The sequence below is a fragment of the Mus caroli genome, unplaced genomic scaffold (assembly GCF_978045245.1).
Source record: "Mus caroli unplaced genomic scaffold, Mus_caroli_1 scaffold_11, whole genome shotgun sequence".
NCBI lineage: Eukaryota > Metazoa > Chordata > Mammalia > Rodentia > Muridae > Mus > Mus caroli.
The window spans coordinates 88,986,167-89,011,134 of record NW_028227266.1 but is presented as its reverse complement, the minus strand read 5'-3'; the positions used below and the strand labels follow the sequence as shown (position 1 = coordinate 89,011,134).

The following is a 24,968-nucleotide window of genomic DNA, read 5'->3' as shown; positions in this document are numbered from 1 at the left end:
GGAGTCAGAAGCTGCAATCTACAAATAGTCATGGGGACCGGACCCCCACCCTCCCACCCCTCAACTCCCTCAAACAGGGCATGGCTTTCTAGACACCGAAGCTTCTGGAGAGGATCACCTTCCCACTCGCATCGCATCTAGCTTCATTTATGGCTTCCAGCGCTCTCCTAGGCCAAGTCCTGGTGATGCCGTGGAACTCAGGCTGCAGAGACAGTCCTGTCCTCAGGCCACTTCAACACTCCACCACATTTACCTGGCTTCATTTCCTATCTAAGCATCTGCCTCCCTTGAGCTTTTCCCATCCTTTCGTCGCTAGTGATTTACTTATTTCTTCCTCTTTGTCACCTACAGAAAATAAAAATCTGGGTTTTAACAAGCCTCTGGGGTCTGGATACTTAGAGGGCTGGGGTCGGGGGCGGGGGTGGTGGTGGATCGCGGGCGTGGGGTTGGCAATTGTCTCCCACTCCCCTCCCCCACCCTGCTGGCGTCATCCGAGGTCGAACTACCAATCCCGGCATGCCTCGGGGCGGCACGGGCGCAGGCTTGTGTGCGCGGCGGGTAACCGTTGGCTGAGGCGGCGGCTGCGCGGGTCGCGGTGCTGTGAGGTCAGGCGGCGCTGGCAAATCGCGCCCAGGATGTAGAGCTGGCTGTGGCCGACGGCGCGTCTGACGCTGAGTTGGGTGGGGTAGAGAGTAGGGGGCGGTAGTCGGGGGTGGTGGGAGAAGGAGGAGGCGGCGAATCACTTATAAATGGCGCCCAAGCAGGACCCTAAGCCGAAATTCCAGGAGGGTGAGTGTGCCGCTTTGGGGAGAGGCATCTAACGGTGCACGGGAGGGAGGCTGACTCAGGGCGCTGGAGGTTTGGGGGTCGGGGTCGGCGGGGCTCGCGGTCGGGGGAAACCGTGCGGGCCTTGCTTTGTAAGGGGGGAAGGCGCACTGCGGAGGGTAATCTCAGTGCGTCATCGGCGACAGTGCTCGGTGGCGCGAAAGCGAGCCTCCGGCCACGGCCAGGACCGAGGGCATCTCCGTGCGTGTGGCAGAGCCTCGGCGCTTGTTTGTTTGTTTTTCCGAGAGCGGAGAAAGTCTATTGAAGGGAGGTGCCCGGCGGGCGGGTGAGCGATGGCGACGGCGACGGTTGGGAGGTGATGTGGCGTGGGGGAGGGGAGCAGCGGCAGCGCATCCCCCCCGCTTAGCTCTCGGCCGCGGGCCGCGCGGCCGACTGTGGACCGAAGGTTCGAGGCTGTTGGACAAACGAGGGGCTCTGTCTCGGCGTTGTGTGGAGTTCTGTTGGGAGGACCGGGGGTGGGGGGTGGGCTGTGCGCCCCGCGGCGGGAGAACTGCGTTGTAAGATGGCCGCGGCAAGATGGCCGCGCCATCATGGCTGCCGGCGTCTCGCAGCTTACACGCAGCTTCGGGCCAGATGCAGCGCCCCCTGGCACGGCGATCACGCGCAGACAAGTTCCTCCTCTTGCCTCTGAGTGATGGGTGGGGACAGAAAAAAATAAAACTGGAGCCGCCCGAGCGAGTTCCTAGGCTTGCTGTTGCCTGAGGGCATCGTTTTGCTGTTTTTGGAGCGGTGCGCTAGGGCCCTTTAAGTACTCTGCTCTGCAGAGCGGTTCTCGTGAAAACAGTTTTTAGTTCCTCCTTAGGGCGTTTCCGTCTTGAGATGCATGGCCTCTTTGTCATTTTTAAATACAGTAGTTGCTTGACTGGTTGTAGTAGTATTAGATTTTAATGGCGATTTGAAAGCTAACGCTTATTAGTTGGCTTTGACTGAGAACGTTGCTGATGAACGGTACTTCTAGTGAAAAGCAGTTACTCGGTTCTCACAACTCATCTTTCGAGGTGATTTACTGATATACTAAAGGAAATAAAACTATAAGCATAAAGAGGAACACTTTAAACTTGTTACTGCCAGATACGGCCGTCTGTGTTTATCATCATACATGCTGAGTCCAGACGCTTGCGTAGCTCCTGTTCTAGGATGTTTAACCAGTAAAGTGCCAGACTTTTAAAAGTCTCAAGTTCCAAATCGAAACGTTTTAATTAATCGATGTACAAGGACAGGCGGATCTCTGAGTTTGAGGCCATTCTGGTCTACTTAGAGCTTTTCAGGACCTCCAGAACTATACAGAGAGAAAGAAACTCGTGTGTGTGTATGGGGAAGGGGGTGTTGCTCTATACCCAGTGGAGGTTCGGGGAGTGTGGAGACCTGTGCAGGTGGATGGATCTCTGTTAGCTCATTGGCCAGGCAGCCCATGGGTGAGATACAGTTAAAGTAATCGACCATCTCAAAAACTAGTGTGAAGAGTTAGCTACTGCGGAAGACACTGAGCTGGCTGGTCCTCACTTGTAGAAAGATGGTGTAAGATGGTGTACACTGTAGTTTTGCCAACTCTGCGAAACAGTTGGTTTCCTTTGTAATTTGATGTTTTATGTAGCAGAGCATGCTAAGAGGCTCATAGACTTCTGATTGTCAGAGCACAAAAGCTTAAATCCTTGATTGAGGTTAGAAGCTAGAAATCAAGCATGGTTGTTTTGCCGGGCAGTGGTGGCACATGCTTTTAATCCCAGCACTTGGGAGGCAGAGGCTGGCAGATTTCTGAGTTCGAGGCCAGCCTGGTGGACAGAGTGAGTTCCAGGACAGCCAGGGCTACACAGAGAAACCCTGTCTCGAAAAACAAAAACAAACAAACAAACAAACAAACAAAAAGAATGGTTGTTTTGAAAGAAATGCTCTTTCTAAAGGATCAGTGACAAGGTGAGATGGATAAAGGCAAACCAGAAAGATGGTGCTGGTGTAGTTGGAGAAGAGTAGGAACAAAGGCTGGGTTATGAAAGCTTGGTAACTCCAGCTGTGGATTCCAGGGGTAGCTGAGTGCAGTACAGACACCTAAAATTCTGTCCACCATTAAAGAAGCAGAGGCAGGAGGCTGACCAGCCAAGGGGTACATAGGATGACCCTGTTTCAGAAAACAAAACCAAACCAAAAAGATTCAAGCTAAAATATATGTGGCTATCTTTTTAAAATTGTATAAAAGATATGTTTGCTCCCTACCTTGGCTGATTCCTAGGGCCCACATAGTGGAGGTAAAGAACTGTCTCCCACAAGTGTCATCTGACCCCCCCACCCCCCATACTTACAGAGGCATGTATACATACACTTACTCCCTTCCCCACAGTAAGGAAACAGTGTTGATGGGATTATTTTGAAATCTTGGTAGAATTTTGATAGTGAAAGGTGGTAACTATCCATTTTGTTGATGTTTGTGTTGCATTATTTTATGTGTGTGAGTATCTTCAGAAGCCAGAAGAAGGCATTGGATTTCCAGGAACTGGGCCTGCTGGGAATGGAAATGCTTCTGAGTTCCTTGTAGGGGGGATGTTCTTAAAAAATTCATTAGCCCAGGGCAAGATTTTTGTCATTTGAGAATAGAGTGGATCTGAGGATGGTGAACTGCCATTGTAATTTGTCCTTTCCACTTGTTAGACTGATGTACACCAGTTAGTTGTGTGTGTGTAAATTTTCATTATTCAAAGAGCCTTACTTAGTGTAGTTTTTAGCTGAAGCAGCCAATTTAAAAAAGGTATTTCAGATTAGTTTAAAAGATACCTGGAGTGAAATCAGCAATCACAGATCTGATCTTAGTGCTTCTGTTTAATAGTAGCATGTTCTACCCATTTATTTGGGTCTTAGCTTTGGACTGTTGGAAAAGAAAGTCTGGTCAGTTATCCATCTTTATTCAGTGTGGGCTTAGGTTTAGTGATGCTTTGAGTGGTACAGGATTTTATAGAGCCATGATGTTAAAGTTACTGGACCTTATTCTAGAATTCTAACAGTAAAGGTCTCTGGTGAAGCTTATGAAAAAAAAAATAGTTTAGGAAACCACTCCAGAGTTCTAAGGATGAGTTTGAAGAATGCTCCCATGGCATGCACAGATCATTAGATACAGAATCGTTAGATGTGGTGGTAGGAATCCAGAAGGTGGTCAGGATCAGCATCTCCCTTCTACTTTCACAAGTTCATTCTATGTTCCATGGGTAGCAAACCATATATATCACTACTTTTACACACTTGTTCCTGCTATCTGGATCCTGCTTTGTGAACACTCACAAGGAGTGGCTTTACTGCTTAATGGGAAGTAAGTACAGTATAAGTACAGAAAAGGGTCCAAACATTTGATTGCCTATGCATCCCTTAGTAATGTGAAATGCTTAGCACACAACAGAGCCAGCAAATAGATGCTTTAAGAGTACATTTAAGAGTGAGGAAAGGGTCTCACCATGTAGTCTTGGGTGGGCTATAGAACAGACCGGCCTTGAACTGGAGATCTACCAGCCTTTCCTCCTAAGCGCTGGGATTAAAGTTGTATGCCACCGTGGCAGGCCCATAATATATAGATATTTATATTTTATAATGTAATTTTTAATGTGGTAGTTTTTTCAGCATTAGACTAGATTAAATTTATGGTCACATCCTTGTTGGATACTTAAGTGAAATGTGTAGAAAGCAAGTAGACTGAAAATAATGTGAAATAAACTTCTGCTATCATCATGTGGGATCAGAGTTCAGAACACCTTCCCAATTTGTTTGGTGAGCACAGATGGCTACAAGTCTCAACTGTAGCCAGATTTTCTCTGGATTTACAAGTGCTGATGACATTGGGTGTGAGTTCCCAGGATTAGGATTGTTTCTCTCTGTGGCCTAGCTTTCAGAATACTGAGGGATAAACATAGGTAGGATAATATAGCAAATAAACTAAAAACAATTAACCATTTCATCTCCCATGTATGCAATCAGAAATTTTAATATATAGAGAGTATTCATTAAAAGGAAGTGGACATCAGTCAAGTGATTAAACTTAAGATACTTGGAGAAGAACATTTTAAAAGTTTTATTTCCAGATAATTAGAACAAGTGAACTAGCCAAACAGTATCCATAGGTAACTGCAATAGCACCTATTACATGATTAAATAGAAATTTAAATTGGTTGTTGCTACCTGGGCTGTGGTGGTGCACGCCTTTTAATTCCAGCACCTGGGAGGCAGAGGCAGGCAGATTTCTGGGTTCGAGGCCAGCCTTGCCTACAAAGTGAGTTCCAGGACAGCCAGGACTACACAGAGAAACCCTGTCTCAAAAAACCAAAATAAATAAATAAATAAAAAATTGGTTGTTGCTGATTTTGAATACTAAGGATATGGTAAAGTTTGTTCTGAAGTGTTCATGTATAGTCTTACTGTTTTCCCTACTTTTGCTGGGATTATTATCAAGTGTAGTGACTCTTGGAGTCACATCTTTCAGGACAGCAAAGGACTCACAATTAACCTGGCCATTTCCCCCTCTTTTCCAGGTGAGCGAGTGCTGTGCTTTCATGGGCCTCTTCTCTATGAAGCAAAGGTATGGAACCTGCATTCTTTTGAGAAGGTGGTCAAAAATGTGGGCTAGATCAGACTTCTTAATATTGAATTACAGTATTTTCTTACTTGATATGTAAAGGTATTCATTTTTTCATAGGTTCATAAATCTTGCCATCTCACTTAGAGGTTTGTTGCTGCTTGCTTGGTGGTGGATGGAGAGAATCCGACTATTGTACTCTTCAGACTCTTCTAAATTAGTAGAAGCCTTCTGGTTAGAAATAGCATTAAAGTGATAGGTGAAGGGTTGTTGGTTATAACACATAGCATTTTATAGTTAATAACTTCAGGAGAAAATAATACTGTATGTTTGAGCACTTGTACCGGTAGGTGTGTGCCACCTCACAAGTGGAGGTTAGAGGACAAACTCAAGTGTCAGTTTCCTCTTCCTGTCTTTGAAACCATATCTTCGTTGTCCTCATACATGCCTATCTGACCTTCAGATTTGCTGCAGTTTTTATCAACTTCCATCTCAGTGTAGGGGCGGCAGGATTATAATGAGTTTGGGGGAGTCTTATGAGTTCTACACCGTAATCCGCTGAGCCATTTCCTCGGTGTGTGTGAGCATGTGGCTCTTTCTCTTTATGTCTGTCTCTTGGAGACTTGAGTTTTACACTTGCTCCAGCTGGCCTCAGCAATCCTCCTTAACCACACCTCAGGGATGGTTGTCATAGACACTTAACTTCCTATTTGTTCATTTGAATGGTAAACAAGGTGCTTTTTTCTGTTTCATTAAGTGCTCCTCTTATATAAAAACTTTAAATTTAGCCAGAGATGCCTGGTGGTAGTAGCTCATACCTTCAATCCCAACACTTGGGAGCAGAGGCAGGCAGATCTGAATCTCCTAGCCTGTTCCACAGGGCGCATTCTTGGACAGCCACAGCTATACAGAGAAACCCTGTCTGAAAAACAAAACAAAACAAAAATCCCAGAGATAAGCAACAACAACAAAACCATTTTTATTTTAATTAAAAATGTTTGTAGTGCTTAGACCTAAACCCAGGGCTTTGCATATGTTTGGAAGAGGGCTACCACTGCAGCTACATCCACATGCCCTGTCCAGCAAGCATTTTACAGTCTAAAGTTATTTTTACTATTTTATCTCTGATGACTTTCAGTAGGATGTAGGTATCATGCTAGTACCTAAAGCTGTAACACTCCAGCCATTCTGTCTATCACTTAGCTATCTCCAAGTCCGAAAATTAAAAGCTTCCCCTAGCCGTTTGTTTTTTGAGACAAGATCTTGTTATAGAGCTTAGGTAGTTCAGATTATAAATCATGTTCTGACTACCTAAGGTTTGGAATTACATGCATTTCTTTTTTTTTTTTTTTTTTTTGGATTTTTCGAGACAGGGTTTCTCTGTGTAGCCCTGGCTGTCCTAGAACTCACTTTGTAGACCAGGCTGGCCTCGAACTCAGAAATCCACCTGCCTCTGCCTCCCGAGTGCTGGGATTAAAGGCGTGCGCCACCACGCCCGGCTCATGCATTTCTTTTTATTTTTTAAAATGTTTTTGTGACAAGTGCTCACTGTGTAGCTGTCCTAGAACACACACACTTTATAAAGACCAGGGTGACTCGAACTCACTGGATGACTGCCTCTACCTCCTCAGGGCTGGGATTAATTTTAATGGTGTGTCTGGCCAGGCATTTATGAATTGAACATGAAGGCTGCTTGAATACTTGCCTACCATGATTCAGGTACTGAGTTCAGTCCACAATACTATCACCACTGCCCCTGAACAAAACAAAACAGAAAAACACCCCACACATGCAATCTGAATGCTGACACAGGCCTATGGCCAGGGAAGTTGAGACAGAAAGGTTCCTTGGGTTACAAAGTTAAGGGGGTAGCCTGGGCAGCTTAGTGAGACCAAACAAATCTCACAAAGTAGTAAACAAGGTAGGGGACAAAGCTCAGTGGCAAAGCAGTTTCCATGAATGGAGCACTGGCTCAGTCCCCAGTACAGAAAACAAAAGCCAAGCCTCTGGTCTCCCCCACTGCCCCCTTCCCTCTGTGTGTGTGTCTGTGTGTGTCTGTGTGTATTAAACACTTAGAAGCAATTCCTGGGCAAATTTCTAGCAATTTATAGTTGTGTGAAATAATAAAAATGATCACTCCTTGTGTTTTGAATGTTTATAAGTGAGTCCTTTTGATGATGTTGTTTGGTTTCCGTTCGTTGTATAAACTTTCAGCAATCATCTGAAATGGCTGTTTTTCTCTGGCAGCAAAATATTCGGGTGAACATTTTTTTAATGGTGATTGGAGTATATAAAACTATTGTTTGATTTGCCTATAGTGAACACCCTTAAATCCAGTCAGATAATCATTTGTCACAGCGACTTTCCTTTAATAATTTGTTTTGTTTACAAACTACATTTAAGAGTGCATTGTTTACTCACTACATTTAAGAGTACTTTAAAAGCTAATTTTTAAAAAGCAGCATAGAAAGCCAGGCAGTGGTGGTGCATACCTTTAATCCCAGCACTTGGGAGGCAGAGACAGGCAGATTTCTGAGTTCGAGGCCAGCCTGGTCTACAGAGTGAGTTCCAGGACAGCCCTGTCTTGAAAAACAAAACAAACAAAAAAAAACCAACAAAAGTCAGCATAGTGTCATCCATGAGAATGAGATTTTTTTTTATGTAGTTCTTAACTGGAGTTTGCAAAACAAAAATAGCTTTCATTTCTTGACCTTGGATAACAGATTTAGCCTGTTAATTTATAGTAACCTCTTGTTGATGCTGTGTATTTGTTTCTAAATTACAGTTTTGTGACTTTATACAGAAAGGTGTTCTCAGCACTAGGCTAACAGCTTTCAGTTCTCAAAGGTGCTCCGAAAGTTTTACACTATCGAGTAGTTCAACCAAGATTTCATTCTTCATAGTAAAAAGAGCACATCTGTCATTAGGATGCAAATTTGCTTTTGTCTAAGAAGTGGTAAGATTACGTGTATACCAAAGACTCACTTTTTTTTTTTTAATTTCAGTGTGTAAAGGTTGCCATAAAGGACAAACAAGTGAAATACTTCATCCATTACAGTGGCTGGAATAAAAAGTGAGTATTAGATTTTTAAAAGTATTTTGTTTACTAATGTAACATACATGTTGAAGCAAGGATGAGTCATTTTTAGTATGATGAAACTATCAGGAAGAACTCAGCTATTTTATATATACTTGAATCTTGACCAACTATCTTGGTTCAATTATGAGTAGATGCATGTTTTAGGATGGCATGGTTTTGGGGGTTTTTTTTTTTTGGCCTGAGCACAAACCAAATGACTTAAAAACTGTTAGAGAAGGGGGGAGATGTTTTAGAAGTGACAGATTATAAACCCATTTTATGAAGTTTTGAAACATATGCTATTGAAAACAGAAAGTATGTGGCTTAGCATAAAATTCTTATTTTATAGAATGTAACTTTCTAGTGGCCATTGGAGCTCTTTGTCAGTAGTGTTCTCTTTGGGACCCAAAGGTAACAGTACCTAATAAATTATCCAGGCCTTTTCGTTGTCTGGAATTGCGTGGCTTATTAGTTTTACTAGGGAAATTTTAAAATTCTCTTTATTATTGATCTTCTGTATTTCAGGGATGGCATTCAAGGAACTAGCCATTCGGGACTTACTTTGTCCTAACTTGTAGTGCTTAGTGCTCTGTCTGACACCCAGAGTCTGGCCCTCCTTTCCAGGAGAGCAAGTGCCAACTGTTAGGATGGTTGCTACTCCTGCTGGAGACAGGGGCTTTTGTTGTTGTTGTTGTTTTGTTTTTCCTGTTTACTGGCCCTATAACTTTGTTCTAAATTGTATTTAGAGGTCTTATTTGAGTAGCCAGCTAGTCAATTCAGTTTGTTTGTTAAAATAGACAAATGCTTTTTAGGTGAGATATACCAAATTTTTGACTTATATCATTAGTATAACTGTAGAAAGGCCACAATTCAGAATACACCAAGGGATATTCTGATAACTTGTGAACAAAGTATTTCTGATAATGGTTCGTAGGTAATGTCAGTATTTCAGAATGATGCCAGTCTTACATGTATTAAGAAATTGGGTCAGGTGGTGGTGGCACTCACCTTTAATCCCAGCACTCAGGAGGCAGAGGCAGGCAGATTTCAGCCTGGTCTACAGAGTGAGTTCCAGGACAGCCAGGGATACCCAGAGAATCCCTGTCTCGGGGGAAAAAAAAAAAAAAGAAAGAAAGAAAGAAAAGAAAGGAATTGGGAGCTGGATACACTGGCACGTGCATGCCTTTAATGCAGCACTCAGGAGGTAGAAGCAGGCCAGTAGCTTGAGTTTCAGACCAACCAGAACTACATAGTGAGAGAGACCCTGTCTTAAAAAAATAAAAGCTATACATTTTGATTTTTTTTTTTTTAAGTTGATTATAAGATCTAGGAAACTGACATTTATGTTATGGCTTCTAGAGTATCTTCATATTAAAAAATGAATTAAACTGAATTTCCATCTTTAATAGTTTATGAGGCTTATATTTGTTATTTTGCTAATATCCAGATAAAATAATGTGAAATAGATTCTTTCCTATAGGAAATAGAATGTCTTTATGCATATTAGGGATGGGAAAGTTAAAAGTCCATGTAAAGTATGAAAGGAAAACAGCACATTCATGGGCTGGGCCTACTTCCCCTTTCCTTGCACACTTCAATTTAAAGTTTTACTTTAATATTGCTCTTGTATATTAAGTATTTTGTATATAATTATACATGAGTATAATATATCTGTACGTTAGGTAGCTGTTTTTGTTGTTGGTTGCCATAAATTTTGAAAACTAAAGCCACCAGTTTTCTAGTTTTTTTTGTTTGTTTGTTTTTGTTTTTTTTCTTTCCTCCTGGTTTTTTGAGACAGGGTTTCTCTGTATAGCCCTGGCTGTCCTGGAACTCACTCTGTAGAGACCAGGCTGGCCTCAAATTCGTAAATCCTCCTGCCTTTGCCTCCCAGGTGCTGGGATTAAAGTCATGCGCCACCACTGCCCGGCCAGTTTTCTAGTTGTACTTTTTCAAAAAGTTTTTCCTTTGTTGGATTGTGGTTCATGACAGAAATAAGTGGTATAGTGTTATTTATTTAGATCTTGTTCTCTTGGGAAAATGAGGGGGAATGGGAAAATGAGTAGACATTCTATGACTGTTCTTAGGAGTGATGTTGCAGTGCACTGAGGGAAAACCAAGATATCATGGGTGTCTTTCATAGTTGACTTGCTAAACGTGCCATTTTAACCTTTGGGAAGTATTAGAAATGGGTTTTCATTTTCCTTTAAGACTGATTGTTGCTTTGTAGCTACTGGAACTTTGTAAGCTTTCTGTCTACAGAATGCTGAGATTGCAGGCTTGTGCCACCACATCTAGCTCCAAAGAAAGTTGTAAAACTACTTCAGAGTCGTGCCTGTGAATGAAGTATATAGTGTGTGTGTGTGTGTGTGAGATTTTACCTGTGGGTTTGACTTTTGGGATGAGTCACAACTACTTTGGAGTAAACTGATAGTTACATGTTTAATCTATATTTAAATTTGAGTGGCCTTAATTATTTAGTAGAGATTCTCAGAATGAAGATTTGTTTGTTTGTTTGTTTGTTTGTTTGTTTTTCAGTTTCATAAGGATTTTTAGATCTTTGCTTATAAACTCTTGGACTGCCTGGGTAATTGGATATTGGTCCAAGTGCTTGTTTAGATGTGGTGTACGTCGAGGGGGACGGAATTTCTAAGGCTTTAGGGGTTTTTGTTGTTTTTTTTTTTCCGACACAGGGTTTCTCTGTGTAGCTCTGACTGTCCTGGAACTCACTCTGTAGACCAGGCTGGCTCAAACTCAGAGATCTATCTGCCTCTCCCTCTCCAGTGCTGGGATTAAAGGCGTGTGCCACCACTGCCCAGCAGTTTTAAGGTTTAAAAGCAGCTAAAAGTTAGCATCTTTTGATTTGGGGAGAGCAGGGATATAGTAATTTTTTTACAAAGATCTTCCTGGATGGGGATGACGTTGAGTGGTGATTGTTCTTGTCCAGCATGTGTGGAGCCCTGGGCAGTACTCACCCACCATATCCCCAAGAAAAGGAAAGAAAAACGAAGGTTTGTAGAACACTTTTATTCACTTAGAGAAAGTGTCTTAATATGTAGCCCTTGGCTGATCTAGAGCTTGGTGTATAGACCAGGCTGTCCTGGAATTCATGTCTACCTGTTTATACTTCTAGGGTGCTGGGATTTAAAGTATACACCACTATGCCTTGTTGTAGGACACCTTTTAAATACCCTGGTACAGCAAAATCCCCAATTGTAAACTGGAATTTTTTTAACATTAGTTTAAATTCACTTAAAAAATCAAAGATACTAAGATATTTCTAAAATTTCAAAAAAATAAATCATACCAGAATTTGTTGACACAGACATTAAAATATTCCATTTGTAAATGAATCGTGATAAAGCTTAAACCAAATTCTGCACATAGTTACTGAGATTACTTTGTACTATGCTGTCTGTATCAGAAGTGCTGTGAGGCCCAGGCGCTCTGAAAAATCTTTGAAGACACGTGAGGATATTGTAGCCCTTTTTCCTGTTCCTGAAGGAGCTCCCTCAGTACACCACCCCCTCCTGACCTCTAGGTAAATGCATGTTTTAAAGTTTTCTTTAGGAAATCATGTTGAGGAATGTTTTTTATTTATTAATTTTCCTTTTGGCTATAGAGGTCAGAGGCGGGAATCATTAAGTAAAAGATTACTTCAAGTATACCCTTGATGGTGTCACGAATGGAGCTCCATCAGCAGGAGAAAAGACTAATTTTGCTCAAAAGTTGTTTGCTTCAAAACTTCAGCATTCCACCAGAAAGTTTTGTTTTTTCATATAAGTTAGCAAAAAGCTTGTTTTGTGAGATGCCAGATAGACCATTAGCTTTTAGAAAGCCTCTAGTCATCCTTGCAAGTTGGAATGCTCCCTTTGAATAGACGAGAGTGAACAGTGGGGTATCTTAAAATTATTCTAAGCCCTCCCATCCTTTTTTAAAGATGTATTTATATATGAGTACACTGTAGCTGTCTTCAGACACACCAGAAGAGGGCATTGGATCCTATTACAACAGATGGTTGTGAGCCACCATGTGATTGCTGGGAGTCAAACTCAGGACCTCTGGAAGAGCAGTCAATGCTCTTAACCGCTGAGCCTATCTCTCCAGCCCCTATTCTGAGCCTTTTATGTACAGACTTAGTCGAGTCATCTAGGTGGTGAGTATTGTGGAGTTTATTATGTGTTCCTGATGCACCTTTAGCATGTGTGAACTGCGTAACAAGACAGTGCTGTAATTCTGAAAGGGTAATAACCAAGAGACTCTTAGGTGACTTACTTTTAGACTATTTAAAAGTGATATGAATAATCTACATACATAGTTTGTCTTTGGAATGCTACTTCTCACTAGAATACACTTTGATTAGATTTTTCTTTTAAGAATGGATTTGCAATGCCAACTTGTCATTATTTTAGAAAAAGTGGTTTCTGGATTCCTGTAATTACAGAATTTGGAATACTCAGGCAGGAGGATTAACATGAATTCAAGGCCAAGTTGGGATTCATTAAAAAAGGTCTCAAAAAACTAGAGTTGACAAGGTGGCTCAGTGGGTAAAAAGGACTTGCCACCAAGGGCTGAGACCCAAGTTGGATTCCTATGACCTACATCCGCACACATACAAATAAATGTCAAAAGAACACAATTAAAGCATGTTATTCCGGGGCCTAGCAAACACAGAAGTGGATGATCACAGTCAGCTATTGGATGGATCACACGGCCCCCAATGGAGGAGCTAGAGAAATTACCCAAGGAGCTAAAGGGAACTGCAACCCTATAGGTGGAACAACAATATGAACTAACCAGTACCCTGGAGCTCTTGTCTCTAGCTGCATATGTATCAGAAGATGGCCTAGTCGGCCATCACTGGAAAGAGAGGCTTATTGGACTTGCAAACTTTATATGCCCCAGTACAGGGGAACCCCAGGGCCAAAAAGGGGGAGTGGGTGGGTAGGGGATTGGGGGGGTGGGTATGGGGGACTTTTGGGATAGCATTGAAAATGTAAACGAGGAAAATACCTAATAGAAAAATAAATTAAAAAAAAAAGCATGTTATTCAGGGAATTCCAAAGTTTTAACTCTTAAATCTTTAAACATTAATTGGAAGAAACCCTAAACTTTATTAAAAATGTATTTCAGTGCTATTTTAACTTGTCTTTTTCAGTTGGGATGAATGGGTGCCAGAAAGCAGAGTACTCAAGTACGTGGACACCAATTTGCAGAAACAGCGAGAACTTCAAAAGGCCAATCAGTAAGTTTGATTTGAAAAATGAGTTTAGAGATTTTTGGACATGGAATGAACAAAATGGGGTCATATTGGTACCTCCCTCTCTACTTTTGGTAAAATGGTTCTTGGTACTTGTTAATTCCAGTGTTAAAGCTTGCTTTCAAGTAACTACATATCTGGGTTAAAATATTCTGTCATTTCTGAGTCTGTCTCTAGCAGAACATAGTGGAGCCGGGTGTGGTGGTGCACGCCTTTTAACCCAGCACTCAGGAGGCAGAGGCAGGCGGATTTCTGAGTTCGAGGCCAGCCTGGTCTACAGAGTGAGCTCCAGGACAGCCAGGGCTACACAGAGAGAACCCTGTCTCGAATCCCCCCTCCACCCCAGGGGGGGAGGGGAAACACAGTGTTGGAAACGCTAGATGCAAACTCAATATCTTTTTAACCTCTTCTTGGGTGCTATAGAGGACACAGTTAACTGATGGAGAAACAAAAAGGTAGAAATATTTCCACCAATTAATATCTCTGAAAATAGACCCAGAAAAATTATCTAAAAGGTAGTTATTACACTTGATTTTTACAATATTTAAAAGATTAAATTACAACATGGAATCAAGAGAAAGTATTGGAACTGCTACTGAATTCCCAACCAGGCATAGCACTGGAATTTTCAGTTTCTGAGACCATATATTAGTTAATTTGTGCTATAGTGACTTTAATAATAAACTTGCTTTTCATTCATTTATTCCTTTGTACGTGGGCATGGGTTTGCCATGATGAGATTGTGGAGTTTGGATGGAAACAGTCTTTTCTTTTTTTTTTTTTTCTGTGTAGCCCTGGCTGTCCTGGAACTCACTCTGTAGACCAGGCTGGCCTTGAAATCAGAAATCCGCCTGCCTCTGCCTCCCAAGTGCTGGGATTAAAGGCATGCGCCACCACTGCCCAGCCAGTTTTTCTTTCTTAAATGTGGGTTCCAGGTATTGACCTCAGGTCAATGGCCTTGGTAGCATTTGTAGCACTTTGACCTTTGTTTGGGCCAGCTCTCTGGCTCCATACTTAGTTTCTTTTGATTTCTGTCAGCCTTAAATATTTATTTTATATGTATGAGTATTTTGGCTTTTATTTATATATGGGCACTTTGTGTGTGTGCCTGGTGCCTGAGGAAGCCAGAAGAGGGAATCAGATCCCCTCAAGTTACAGATGGTTGTGGGACTCTGTGGGTGCTGGGGATGAAACTCAGGCCTTCTACAAGAACAAGGAGTGCTCTAAGCCATCTTCCTTGCCATTTTATTTTGTGTGTGTGCGTGCGTGTGTGCATGTATTCACACCAGTAGATGGCATCAGATCCCATGGGACTGCAGTTGTGATCAGCCATGTGGGTCCTGGGAATTGAATTCAGGAACTCTGGAAGAGCAACCCTAGTACTCTTAGCTGGAGGGCAGCTCTAATTTCACACTTTCTGTGGGGAATTCTCATTTTAAGACATTTTAACTCTTAATTTTGTAAGTAGAGTTAATCTGTACAGCATAAACAATTTGGAACATTCTGAAAGTCCACTTACACTAACAAATAGACAGGGTGTCACTGTTCCAGTCTTGCTGGCTGGGAACTAAGTCGACCAGGCTGGCCTTGGCCCCATAGGCATCCACCTGCTTCTGCCTCCGAAGCGCTGGGATTAAAAGCGTGCACCACGATACCTGGCTGGGAAGCTCAGTTTAACACAAATTCTAGATGGAATCAAGCAGGCATAATTTGTTTTTTCTTTCATAAGTACTTATGATGACTTTCTGATGTTATTTTTGAAGGGAACAATATGCAGAGGGCAAGATGAGAGGGGCTGCTCCGGGGAAGAAGACATCTGGTCTGCAACAGAAAAATGTTGAAGTGTAAGATTCTCTTATTTAAACAATATTGCGTACTGTTTAATGGGTATAATTCAAATTTACTATTTATCATAATAAATATTTTGTCTCTAATGGAAGCTTTTCAAAGTGTCAGTGAAATTCTTGATTCTCAGATGCTAATGTAAAATGGACATTACTTACTTGATTTTCCTCAGCTTCTTCCCTTGCATTAAAATACATGCAACATGAAAATGCATTTAGTGTGCAGTCAGTGGCAGTAAATCCTTTTATAGTTCTTATTTTGTCTACTCATACAGTGTTCTTTCTTATCAAGATGGTAATGACTTGTCGGGTAGTTTGGAGATAATTATTTTGGCAAAGATTACTTTCTTAGTAGTGCTAAAAATACATGTAACCTGAGAGTGAAAGACAAGTTAACTTGTTAACTCTGGAGTACTGTAAGGCTTCTTGGTACCTACAATGTAAAAGTTGTGTGTACACACTGTCTCTCTAAAGGTTCTGTACCTGAAAGTGCCTGTAGAACGATTGCCGAGTACATGATCTTAAATATTAGTAATACAAAAACATAGGCCACAACTGTTATTGAAAGGTAAGTGTTGTGTTCATGGCTATAGGGCCATTCAGTAGAACAAGGGTGGCCTACCTTGCTCTTCCCCAACGGCTATAAACTGCCAGTGGCTCCTCAACTAAGAGGTAGGATCTCATGGGCTCCTCTTGAATCCATGCTGGAATGCTGATTTGCACAGGTAACTGCAGTGCAACAGCCATGTCATGTCCAGAAGTCAGCATTTCATAGCACTCTTACCCTATCCTGCTTTTACATTTGTTCCACATCCTCTTAGGCTTTGTTCTCCGAGCTACTAAGTCTACAGCCCGGGTCCTGTGGAAAAGCAGCCAAATCATCTCTCCAGTCCCTTAGAATATGTGGTGTTTGGTTTTTTTTTTTTTTTTTTTTTTTTGGTTTTTCGAGACAGGGTTTCTCTGTGAAGCCGTGGCTGTCCTGGAACTCACTCTGTAGACTATGCTGGCCTCGAACTCAGAAATCCGCCTGCCTCTGCCTCTGCCTCCCGAGTGCTGGGATTAAAGGTGTGCACCACCACCGAACGGCTGGTGTGTCATGGTTTTTTATTTAAGGTTTATTTATTTTATGATGGTTGTGAGCCTTCATGTGGTTGTTGGGAATTGAATTTTTAGGACCTCTGCTTGCTCCACTTGATCCCGCTTGCTCAGTCCCTGCTCTGGCCCAGGATTTATTATTATAAATAAGTACCGTGTAGCTGTGATGTACCAGAAGAGGACATCAGATCTCATTAAGGTGGCTGTGAGCCACCAAGTGGTTGGTGCGGTTTGAACTCAAGACCTTCAGAAGAGCAGTCAGTGCTCTTAACGGCTGAGCCATCTATCTCTCCAGCCCAGAATTTGTTTTTTGGTTTTTCAAGATAGGGTTTCTCTGTATAGCCCTGGCTGTCCTGGAACTCACTTTGTAGACCAGGCTGGCCTCTAACTCATCCTCTATCTCCCAAGTGCTGGGATTAAAGGCGTGCGCCACCACTGCCCGGCCCAGAATGCTTTTTATGTTTATATTTTGACTATAGTCATAAGTTTTAGAACTATAATACAGAACACTGGCAATTTATTGTATGAATCCTACTGTGCACTTGAACTAGCTTGCGTATGTGTTTAATGGGTAGCATGTAAATAGAATAAGCAAGACCGTCGAGTCCTTACTAGAGGAGGCAGTAGAATGAGTGGTTTAGATTAGTTGAGCACTGATTCTCATTTTATGGTATAAAGCTTGTGATAAAGGATTAAGTATAAGAACTGGTTCCTTTTGGTTCCCATGAATCATTAGCGTGCATAAGTGAAGTAGTTCTTAATTTAAAGACTAGGTTAGTACTTGAGATCTGCCTGCCTCTGCTTTCCCAGTGTTGGCATTAAAGGTGTGCACCAAAACAACCAGCCTTTTGTTGTTAAAAAAAATATTTTTTTTCAACTTTTAAATTGATGTGTTTATGTGGCTGTTTGTTCACAAATGTGCAGACTCCCACAAGGACAGGTGGTTCTGAGTTCAAGGCTAGCCTGATCTATATCTATCTATCTATCTAGATATCTATCTATCTAAAGATTTATTTATTATGTGTAAGTACACTGTCGCAGTCTTCAGACACACTAGAAGAGGGCATCATATCCCATTCCAGATGGTTGTGAGCCACTCTGTGGTTGCTGGGAATTGAACTCAGGACCTCTGGAAGAGTAGTCAGTGCCTTTAACCGCTCAGCCATCTCTCCAGCCCCTGATCTATATTCTTGAGTTTCAGGATACAAGAGTTACATAGTGAGACTTTGTCTCAAATAATAAGAATAAATCTAAACTCAACATTCATGTTTTGGGAAGCAGACAGATATAGTCACTGATAATTTTGGTGGACCATTTTTCTCTGAATTTACCACTCAAAATAGTTGGAACAGTTTTATGGGAGTAATTTTTGTTTTCCTCTCTTCCCAGGAAAACAAAAAAGAACAAGCAGAAAAGTAAGTATAAACTCTCTTAAAACTGACCTATTTGTAATATTTAGATTGTGAGTTCACTACATTAAACTGACAGCATGTGGTTTATTGACCTCAAGTAGAGGTCTCACAGTAGTAGCCTTTGGAGATAAGGACAGAGTGGTTTTAATCTTTTTACCTACTGTAAGATGTAGTTGTTTTCACCCACCTGCCTTAGTCTTAATGATTCTTTTAGGAAGAAAGCATTTTAAATATGTTATCAAATGTTTCCTAAGTAAAGTGTTAAGTAAGTTTGTTTTTTGGAAATATGATTCTGTAAGTTGAATTTATGAAATATCTGTAATAGGGAAATGAGAACTTAAACACTCTTTACATTAAGAATTTGTTAGTTAACCAGTACCACCCCTGCCATGCATCCACTTTGTAGCACCTGGAAATGGAGATGGTGGCAGTACCAGTGAGACACCTCAGCCTCCTAGGAAGAAGAGAGCCCGGGTAGATCCTACCGTTGAAAATGTGAGTTTTCTTTTCCTCTGGCAGGCCAACCTATAGGCTCTGTGATCCTTCTCCTTTACTCTCCACTCCCTTCCCTTCCAATATTTGTGTTTGAGACAGGATCTTGCTATGTGGTTTTGGCTAGTCTAGAGCGTAAAGATACCCGAGTTAGCTATGCCTAGTAATGCATGTGGACCTAGGAGGCAGAGACAGGCAAATCTTATGAGTTTGAGGGCAGCTTTGTCTACATAGTGAGTTCCAAGACAGCCAAAGCTACATTGTAAGACCATATCTCAGGGAGGGGAGAAGGGGAGGAAAAAGAGAAAGTCATGTTTGGGATAACCAGAGTAAATGTTCTTGGGCAGTGGTGGTGCATGCCTTTAATCCCAGCATTTGGGAGGCAGCTGCAGGCGGATTTCTGAGTTCCAGGACATCCAAGGGGGGCTACAAAGAGAAAACCCCGTCTCGCCTCTCCGTACCCCCCACTCAAACACACAAAAAGTAGATGTGAAGAATCTGTTAAGCTGTATCAGTTGAGAACAATCTGTTTCTGGAAGAGGGAAATACACTAAGTGAGGGCCACTGTCACTCAAGACCATCCTTTCCCTGGCTGTGTGATGTCATGGTTTTGGCTTTCCCCTCTATGGCAAGTCCTTCTTCTGAGTGGCTCCTTCAAGGACTTAGTGCATGCCTGGTGTCTTAAAGATCAAAAGAGAAGGAAGAAAAGGTTGTAATAACCTTTGCTTTTCCTATTTAGGAAGAAACATTCATGAACAGAGTTGAAGTTAAAGTGAAGATTCCTGAAGAGCTGAAACCCTGGCTTGTGGATGACTGGGACTTGATCACCAGACAAAAGCAGGTAGCTTGAGAACAACACAGCTGTGGTGGCGTTGGCAGAAAGAATAAGAGTTCTATGATAAACTATTCTAATCTCAGTTTATGGATTTTTTTTTTTGCCTGCGTGTATGTATGTCTGTGGTGTGACCTGAGTGCCACACCAGCGGAGGCCATTGGGGCTCTTAGAGCTGGAATTGCAGCCACCAAGTAGGGTGCTAGAAATTGAAACTTGGTTGTTGTAAGATTTATTTATTATTATATCTAAGTACACTGTTGTTGTCTTCAGATGTACCAGGACGTCAGATCTCATTATGGATGGTTGTGAGCCACCATGTGGTTGCTGGAATTTGAACTCAGGACCTTCGGAAGAGCTCAGCCATTGTAACCACTGAGCCATTTCTCCAGCCCAAAACTTGTTTTTTTTTTTTTAATTAATTAATTTATTTATTTTTGTTTTTCGAGACAGGGTTTCTTTGTGTAGCCCTGGCTGTTCTGGAACTCACTTTGTGTAGCCCTGGCTGACCTTGAACTCAGAAATCCACCTGCTTCTGCCTCCCGAGTGCTGGGATTAAAAGCATGTGCCACTATGCCTGGCCCAAAACTTGGGTTTTAATGCTCTTAATTACTGAGCTATCTCTCTGATCCCTTAAATTTTTTTTTTAAAAGATTTATTTATTTATTATATGTAAGTACACTGTAGCTGTCTTCAGACACTCCAGAAGAGGGCGCCAGATCTTGTTACGGATGGTTGTGAGCCACCATGTGGTTGCTGGGATTTGAACTCTGGACCTTCGGAAGAGCAGTCGGGTGCTCTTACCCACTGAGCCATCTTACCAGCCCCAATTTTGTTAATTAAGAAAGTTAGAGGTTGCTGGAGCAGAACTCTCCCCAAAAAAACCCTAATAGACGGATACATATGTTTCCCCCCTTAATGTTGTTGGCATTAGAACATTTATACATGACCTGATAACAGAGTATAGTAGAAAGCATATGACTGCCTACAATTGATCCTGAATGTAATTAAGGTTTAGGTTTAATGAATCATTTGCAGAATGTTGTAAAAAAAAAAAAACTCCTCTGGGAGAGATGCAGACAAAGTGACCTTGCCCTAAGATAAAACAGATGCCAACAGCAGAACTGCATGGCAAACCAGTGAGGTTTTGGGGTTTACAGATGAATGACGGGTTTCAGAAGTAAGTATACCACTGAAATACCCACCCCTAGTAAAGCCTGACTCAGCAGTGAATGTGAATGTTGTGTCCCTGGAGCTCCATGTTGGGTGTTGGGGACCTGTGGCTCATTCAAGCATCAGCATCTGGGTCTGCTCACTTATTGATTACTTAGTTTCAGGAGCCTCTCTCCTCCCTCTGAAGGGACGTGTTCAAAATCTAAAGACAGTCCAGAAAAACTTGAATGTTACTTGTTGGGTTCTCTAAGTCCAGATTTAGGAACTTCAGACAAACTACTTAAATTGACAAATGACAGATGCAGTGGGAATGGTGGGGATGAGAAGAATAATTGTTGTTAAAGATTCATGAAATTTGAGGTTTCATAGTCATAATTGGATTTGGTTGATGTTATTTGGTTGACTTACACAATTACATCTTCCTGTATAGTATCTGTAATCTTGAACCCACTCATCTACTCATTTTGGAAGGAATGTAATTTTTATAAACATTGGTATTCAATTTTTTTTTCTCTAGCTTTTTTATCTTCCTGCCAAGAAGAATGTGGATTCCATTTTGGAGGATTATGCAAATTATAAGAAGTCTCGAGGAAATACAGATAATAAGTAAGAATGTACCCTTTTTGAGTATACACAAAGTACTGTTTTAGGTATAACTGAAGGTGTGCTGTAGGTGCTTTACAGTTGTTAAAAGTTTTACTATTTTGAGGCTGGTGGTGGTGGTGGTGGTGGTGGTGGTGGTGGCAGTGGTGGCAGTGGTGGTGGTGCTGCTGCTGCTGCTGCTGTGCACGCCTTTAATCCCAGCACTCAGGAGGCTGAGGTAGGAGGATCTCTGAGGCTGGTCTACAGAGTGAGTTTCAGGACAGCCCAGGTTACACAAAGAAACCTTGTCTTGAACCTCATCTCTATCCCATAGCCCCAAATTTGTACTGTTTTGAAAGCATAAATGCCGCCTTGCTTTCATATAATTTTGAAGTTGACTTTAGTTGTTAAAAGTCTTAGCCACAGCTCTTTACCTTTGCTTTCCTCAGAAGGGAAATATTTTGAAAGTAATGTTTTTTCTTTTTCAGAGAGTATGCTGTTAATGAGGTGGTGGCAGGGATAAAGGAATACTTCAATGTCATGCTGGGCACTCAGCTCCTCTACAAGTTTGAGAGACCACAGTACGCTGAAATCCTCGCCGACCACCCGGATGCACCCATGTCCCAGGTGTATGGAGCGCCACATTTGCTGAGATTATTTGGTAATAAGACTTTTAAGAAAAGTGATTTTCTCTTTTTTCCCTCTTTTGAGCCTTTAATAATTGAGTTTTTGGTCCTTACTAAATGACTGAGAGGTAAAATAACTGAAACATGACTATTTCAGTTTGAATCTTTATTTAAAATTTTATTTACATATTTAAATGCCAAACCTTTTTGCAAAAGAAAAAAAAATGAAAAATCATTAAGACTGGGGAGAGTTAGCTCAGGCTATAAAATCCAAGTGTGAGGTAATGGTGCACACTTGTGACCACCCAGTATTGGGGAGCCATACAGAGGGGCATTCTGTTTTCTCACTGGCTGCCTTGACTTAGTTGTTGAACCCCAGTCTGGTGTGAGAGGGACTCTGTCTTTTTTTTTTTTTTGAAGGGTGATTTTTTTTGAAGGGTGATTGGCACTTAAGGAAAAACATGCAAAGGTTTTTTGTTTTTGTTTTTAACTTAAAAGACACACACACTCAAAAACATTTAGTTTCATGGACCCAGTGACAGCTCATTTAGTTTGTACATAGTTAGTATGTGATATAGTGCTACTTTGCATATAACTAACTTAGTTCTTTGTTAAATAGTGCGAATTGGAGCGATGTTGGCCTACACGCCTCTAGATGAGAAAAGCCTTGCTTTATTACTGAACTATCTACATGATTTTCTCAAGTAAGTTTAATTGAAATTACAAACAATTGGGATGATACTTAAAATGTGAAAGGATAGATTACATTACAGTGATAATTACTATAATAACGTATTTGTACAGATGTTAATAAGGCAATAAAACTGTAAGTAACATATATGGGAATCTTACAGATGAAGAGTAAACATGTAAGTGCTGAATGGGAAATGGAGTGACTAAATCTCAAGCTATTAAGACAGTGAAAACATTGTAGGTTGATTTTGTAGTTTTTTACAGTGTTGAGAGTAGAAAGATTAAACTGGTCGGGGCAGGAAGATAAATTTAAAAAAAGGTCCTAGGAAGCATATAGAAATAGTGGTAATGTTTAATTAAAAGTTGAGCTGATGGCTCAAGCCTGTTAAAGTTGAGGTAGGATATTTGTAAGTTTAAGGCCAGTCGAAGTTATTATACTCTTGCACTGAGGCCTGTCTCAATGATGTAATACAAATATAAGTAAACAGTAGTTAAAACTTACCACAGTAGTTGAATTTAAAAGATTGAAGAAATGGTGACGAAACAGTTCTAGCTTCAATATCATGTTGAAGGGCATTTTTATACTAGGGAAGAACTTAAAATCTAACAGCTTTTGAAAATTATAAGGTTCTCTAAATACACTAACAAGGGGATACTATTTAGCACTGTGAATTGAAGCTGTAGTAGTATGCATTATTCTGATTCTTGTTGGGAGAGAAACATTTCAATTTGAAAAAGACTGAGACTTCCAGAATATGGATCATAGCTACTGTGAATTACTTCTTGAAATTTGTATTGAAGGAAAGATTGGAGTGTTCGATTATTTATGGCCCCTTTTTCTACAGTGGTAAATATTTCCTTCAGAGTCCATTTGCAATATAGAAATGAACTACTGTGTCACATTTTGCATTCCTTTATTGTAGGTTTAGATTTGAAATACGTTAGTAGACAACCTTGTACTTAAATGGACAGTCTTGAAAAAGCTAAAGAAAGTGAATATTGTTTTAGGGTAGTGCTACTCTATAGTAGGATAGCTGATTGCAGATTCCCTCAGGTTGGAGGCAACTATCCCTGGTTTAATAGAGAATAACCTGAGGTGCATTTTTGTTTGTTATATAATCTTACTGGATTATATTTTAATGGTTTGGTTTTTAGGGGAGGCAGTCATATCTATGATCAGTATCTATAAACATTTTCACAATGAATTAACAATTTTCTTTTTAGGTACCTGGCGAAGAATTCTGCAACTTTGTTCAGTGCCAGTGATTATGAAGTGGCTCCTCCTGAGTACCATCGGAAAGCCGTGTGAGGCTGTGCGCTCCTCTCTCCCTCGGGCTTGGATCTCTGTAAACTGTTTGGTTCTTAGTCCTTCTCTTGTACAAATGATGTACTTTGAAGACCGTTAGTGTATAACAGAGTTGTTTGTTTCCTCTTTGATTTTAAACAGAGAAAATAAAAGGAGTAACTGCTCCTTTTTTCTTTCTTTTTTTCATTTCAAAGTTTCTACCAGTGTATCAGTGATGGACAACAGAGAGACATGCTGTAGAGTGTTTGCCTAGTTGACAAAGCTGCTTTTGAATGCTGGTGGTCTGTTCCTTTGACACTACGCACTTTTATAATATGTGTTAATGCTCTATGACAAATGCTCTGATTCCTAGTGCCAAAGGTTCACTTCAGTGTATATAACTGAACACTCATCCATCTGTGCTCTTTTTTTTTTTTTTTAATGGTGCTTAAAGAGCCCATCCTTTGCAAGTCATCCATGTCATTCCTTAGGCATCTTATCTTTGCTCAACTGTTAAAGAATGGTGGCTTGTTTTCATGGGTTTTGTATTTGTGTCTAATGCACGTTTTAACATGATAGACGCAATGCATCGTGTAGCTGCAGTTTTATGGAAAAGTCAATCTTGTAGGAGTTGTTTTTCAGATCTTCAATAAATTTTTTCTTTAAATTTCAAGAGATTGTGTGGCCGTGTTATCAAGATTTTGACACATTGAATATTGTGATTGGAAATCGATTGCTTAGGAAACTGGAATTATCAGAGTTGTTTACGGAAGGAAAAGCTTCCATGGAAATGGCATAAACTACTGGTTGTAGGAATTTGTCATCTTGGGTCCTAGCCAAAAAGCTAAATGCCCACATGGTAGATAGTGCCCTTCTTGATTCAGAATCTTGGTATTTTTGAGCATTGGGGCAATTTTTTTTAACCTCTGTAAATATTGTTGGTAGTGTTGTTTAAGGTGTTTGTGAGAGAGCTAAAAATCAGCATGAAACCTGCATTCGGATATTTGAAAAGGGAAACATTGTTATCTTTACTAGAGCTATCAGTGATTTGGACGTAGGCACAGTACACTGGGGATGGTTCAAATGGCAAGATCTAGATGAGTCCAGGGCTAGGAGGGATTGAGAGTGAGGTAAGTGATGGAATGGTGTGAGTCTCTTGAGCTGTGATAGTAGTTAAGGATTTCCTGGTGGGGAGGGAGATCG

At 41.1% G+C, this 24,968-nt stretch overlaps 1 protein-coding gene across 3 annotated transcripts; it reads left to right on the top strand.

Moving 5' to 3' along the window:
• The first annotated feature begins 549 nt into the window (after positions 1-549).
• Positions 550-24,438, top strand: Morf4l1 (mortality factor 4 like 1). Of its 3 annotated transcripts, none has more exons than XM_085827883.1 (13): positions 550-789; positions 5,352-5,398; positions 8,401-8,468; positions 11,899-12,012; positions 13,630-13,716; positions 15,495-15,575; positions 18,060-18,085; positions 18,489-18,577; positions 19,314-19,415; positions 21,097-21,185; positions 21,650-21,822; positions 22,407-22,491; positions 23,705-24,438. In XM_085827883.1, the coding sequence occupies exons 1-13, from the start codon at positions 750-752 to the stop codon at positions 23,787-23,789; spliced, it is 1,086 nt and encodes a 361-aa protein (XP_085684009.1). In that variant the 5' UTR covers positions 550-749; the 3' UTR covers positions 23,790-24,438. The 3 variants fall into 3 exon arrangements, with proteins under 3 accessions (XP_085684009.1, XP_085684008.1, XP_085684010.1); XM_085827882.1 differs by having other exon boundaries at positions 551-789; positions 11,896-12,012; XM_085827884.1 differs by lacking the exon at positions 11,899-12,012 and having other exon boundaries at positions 553-789.
• The last annotated feature ends 530 nt before the right edge of the window (positions 24,439-24,968 follow it).

Bases quoted from the DNA above. Each gene is read 5' to 3' on its own strand.
- Morf4l1 (XM_085827882.1), top strand. From the start codon at position 750: ATGGCGCCCAAGCAGGACCCTAAGCCGAAATTCCAGGAGG. The intron at 8,469-11,895 runs GTGAGTATTAGA...TGTCTGTATCAG, and splicing joins TACAGTGGCTGGAATAAAAA to AAGTGCTGTGAGGCCCAGGC. The intron at 18,086-18,488 runs GTAAGTATAAAC...TCCACTTTGTAG, and splicing joins AAAAAAGAACAAGCAGAAAA to CACCTGGAAATGGAGATGGT.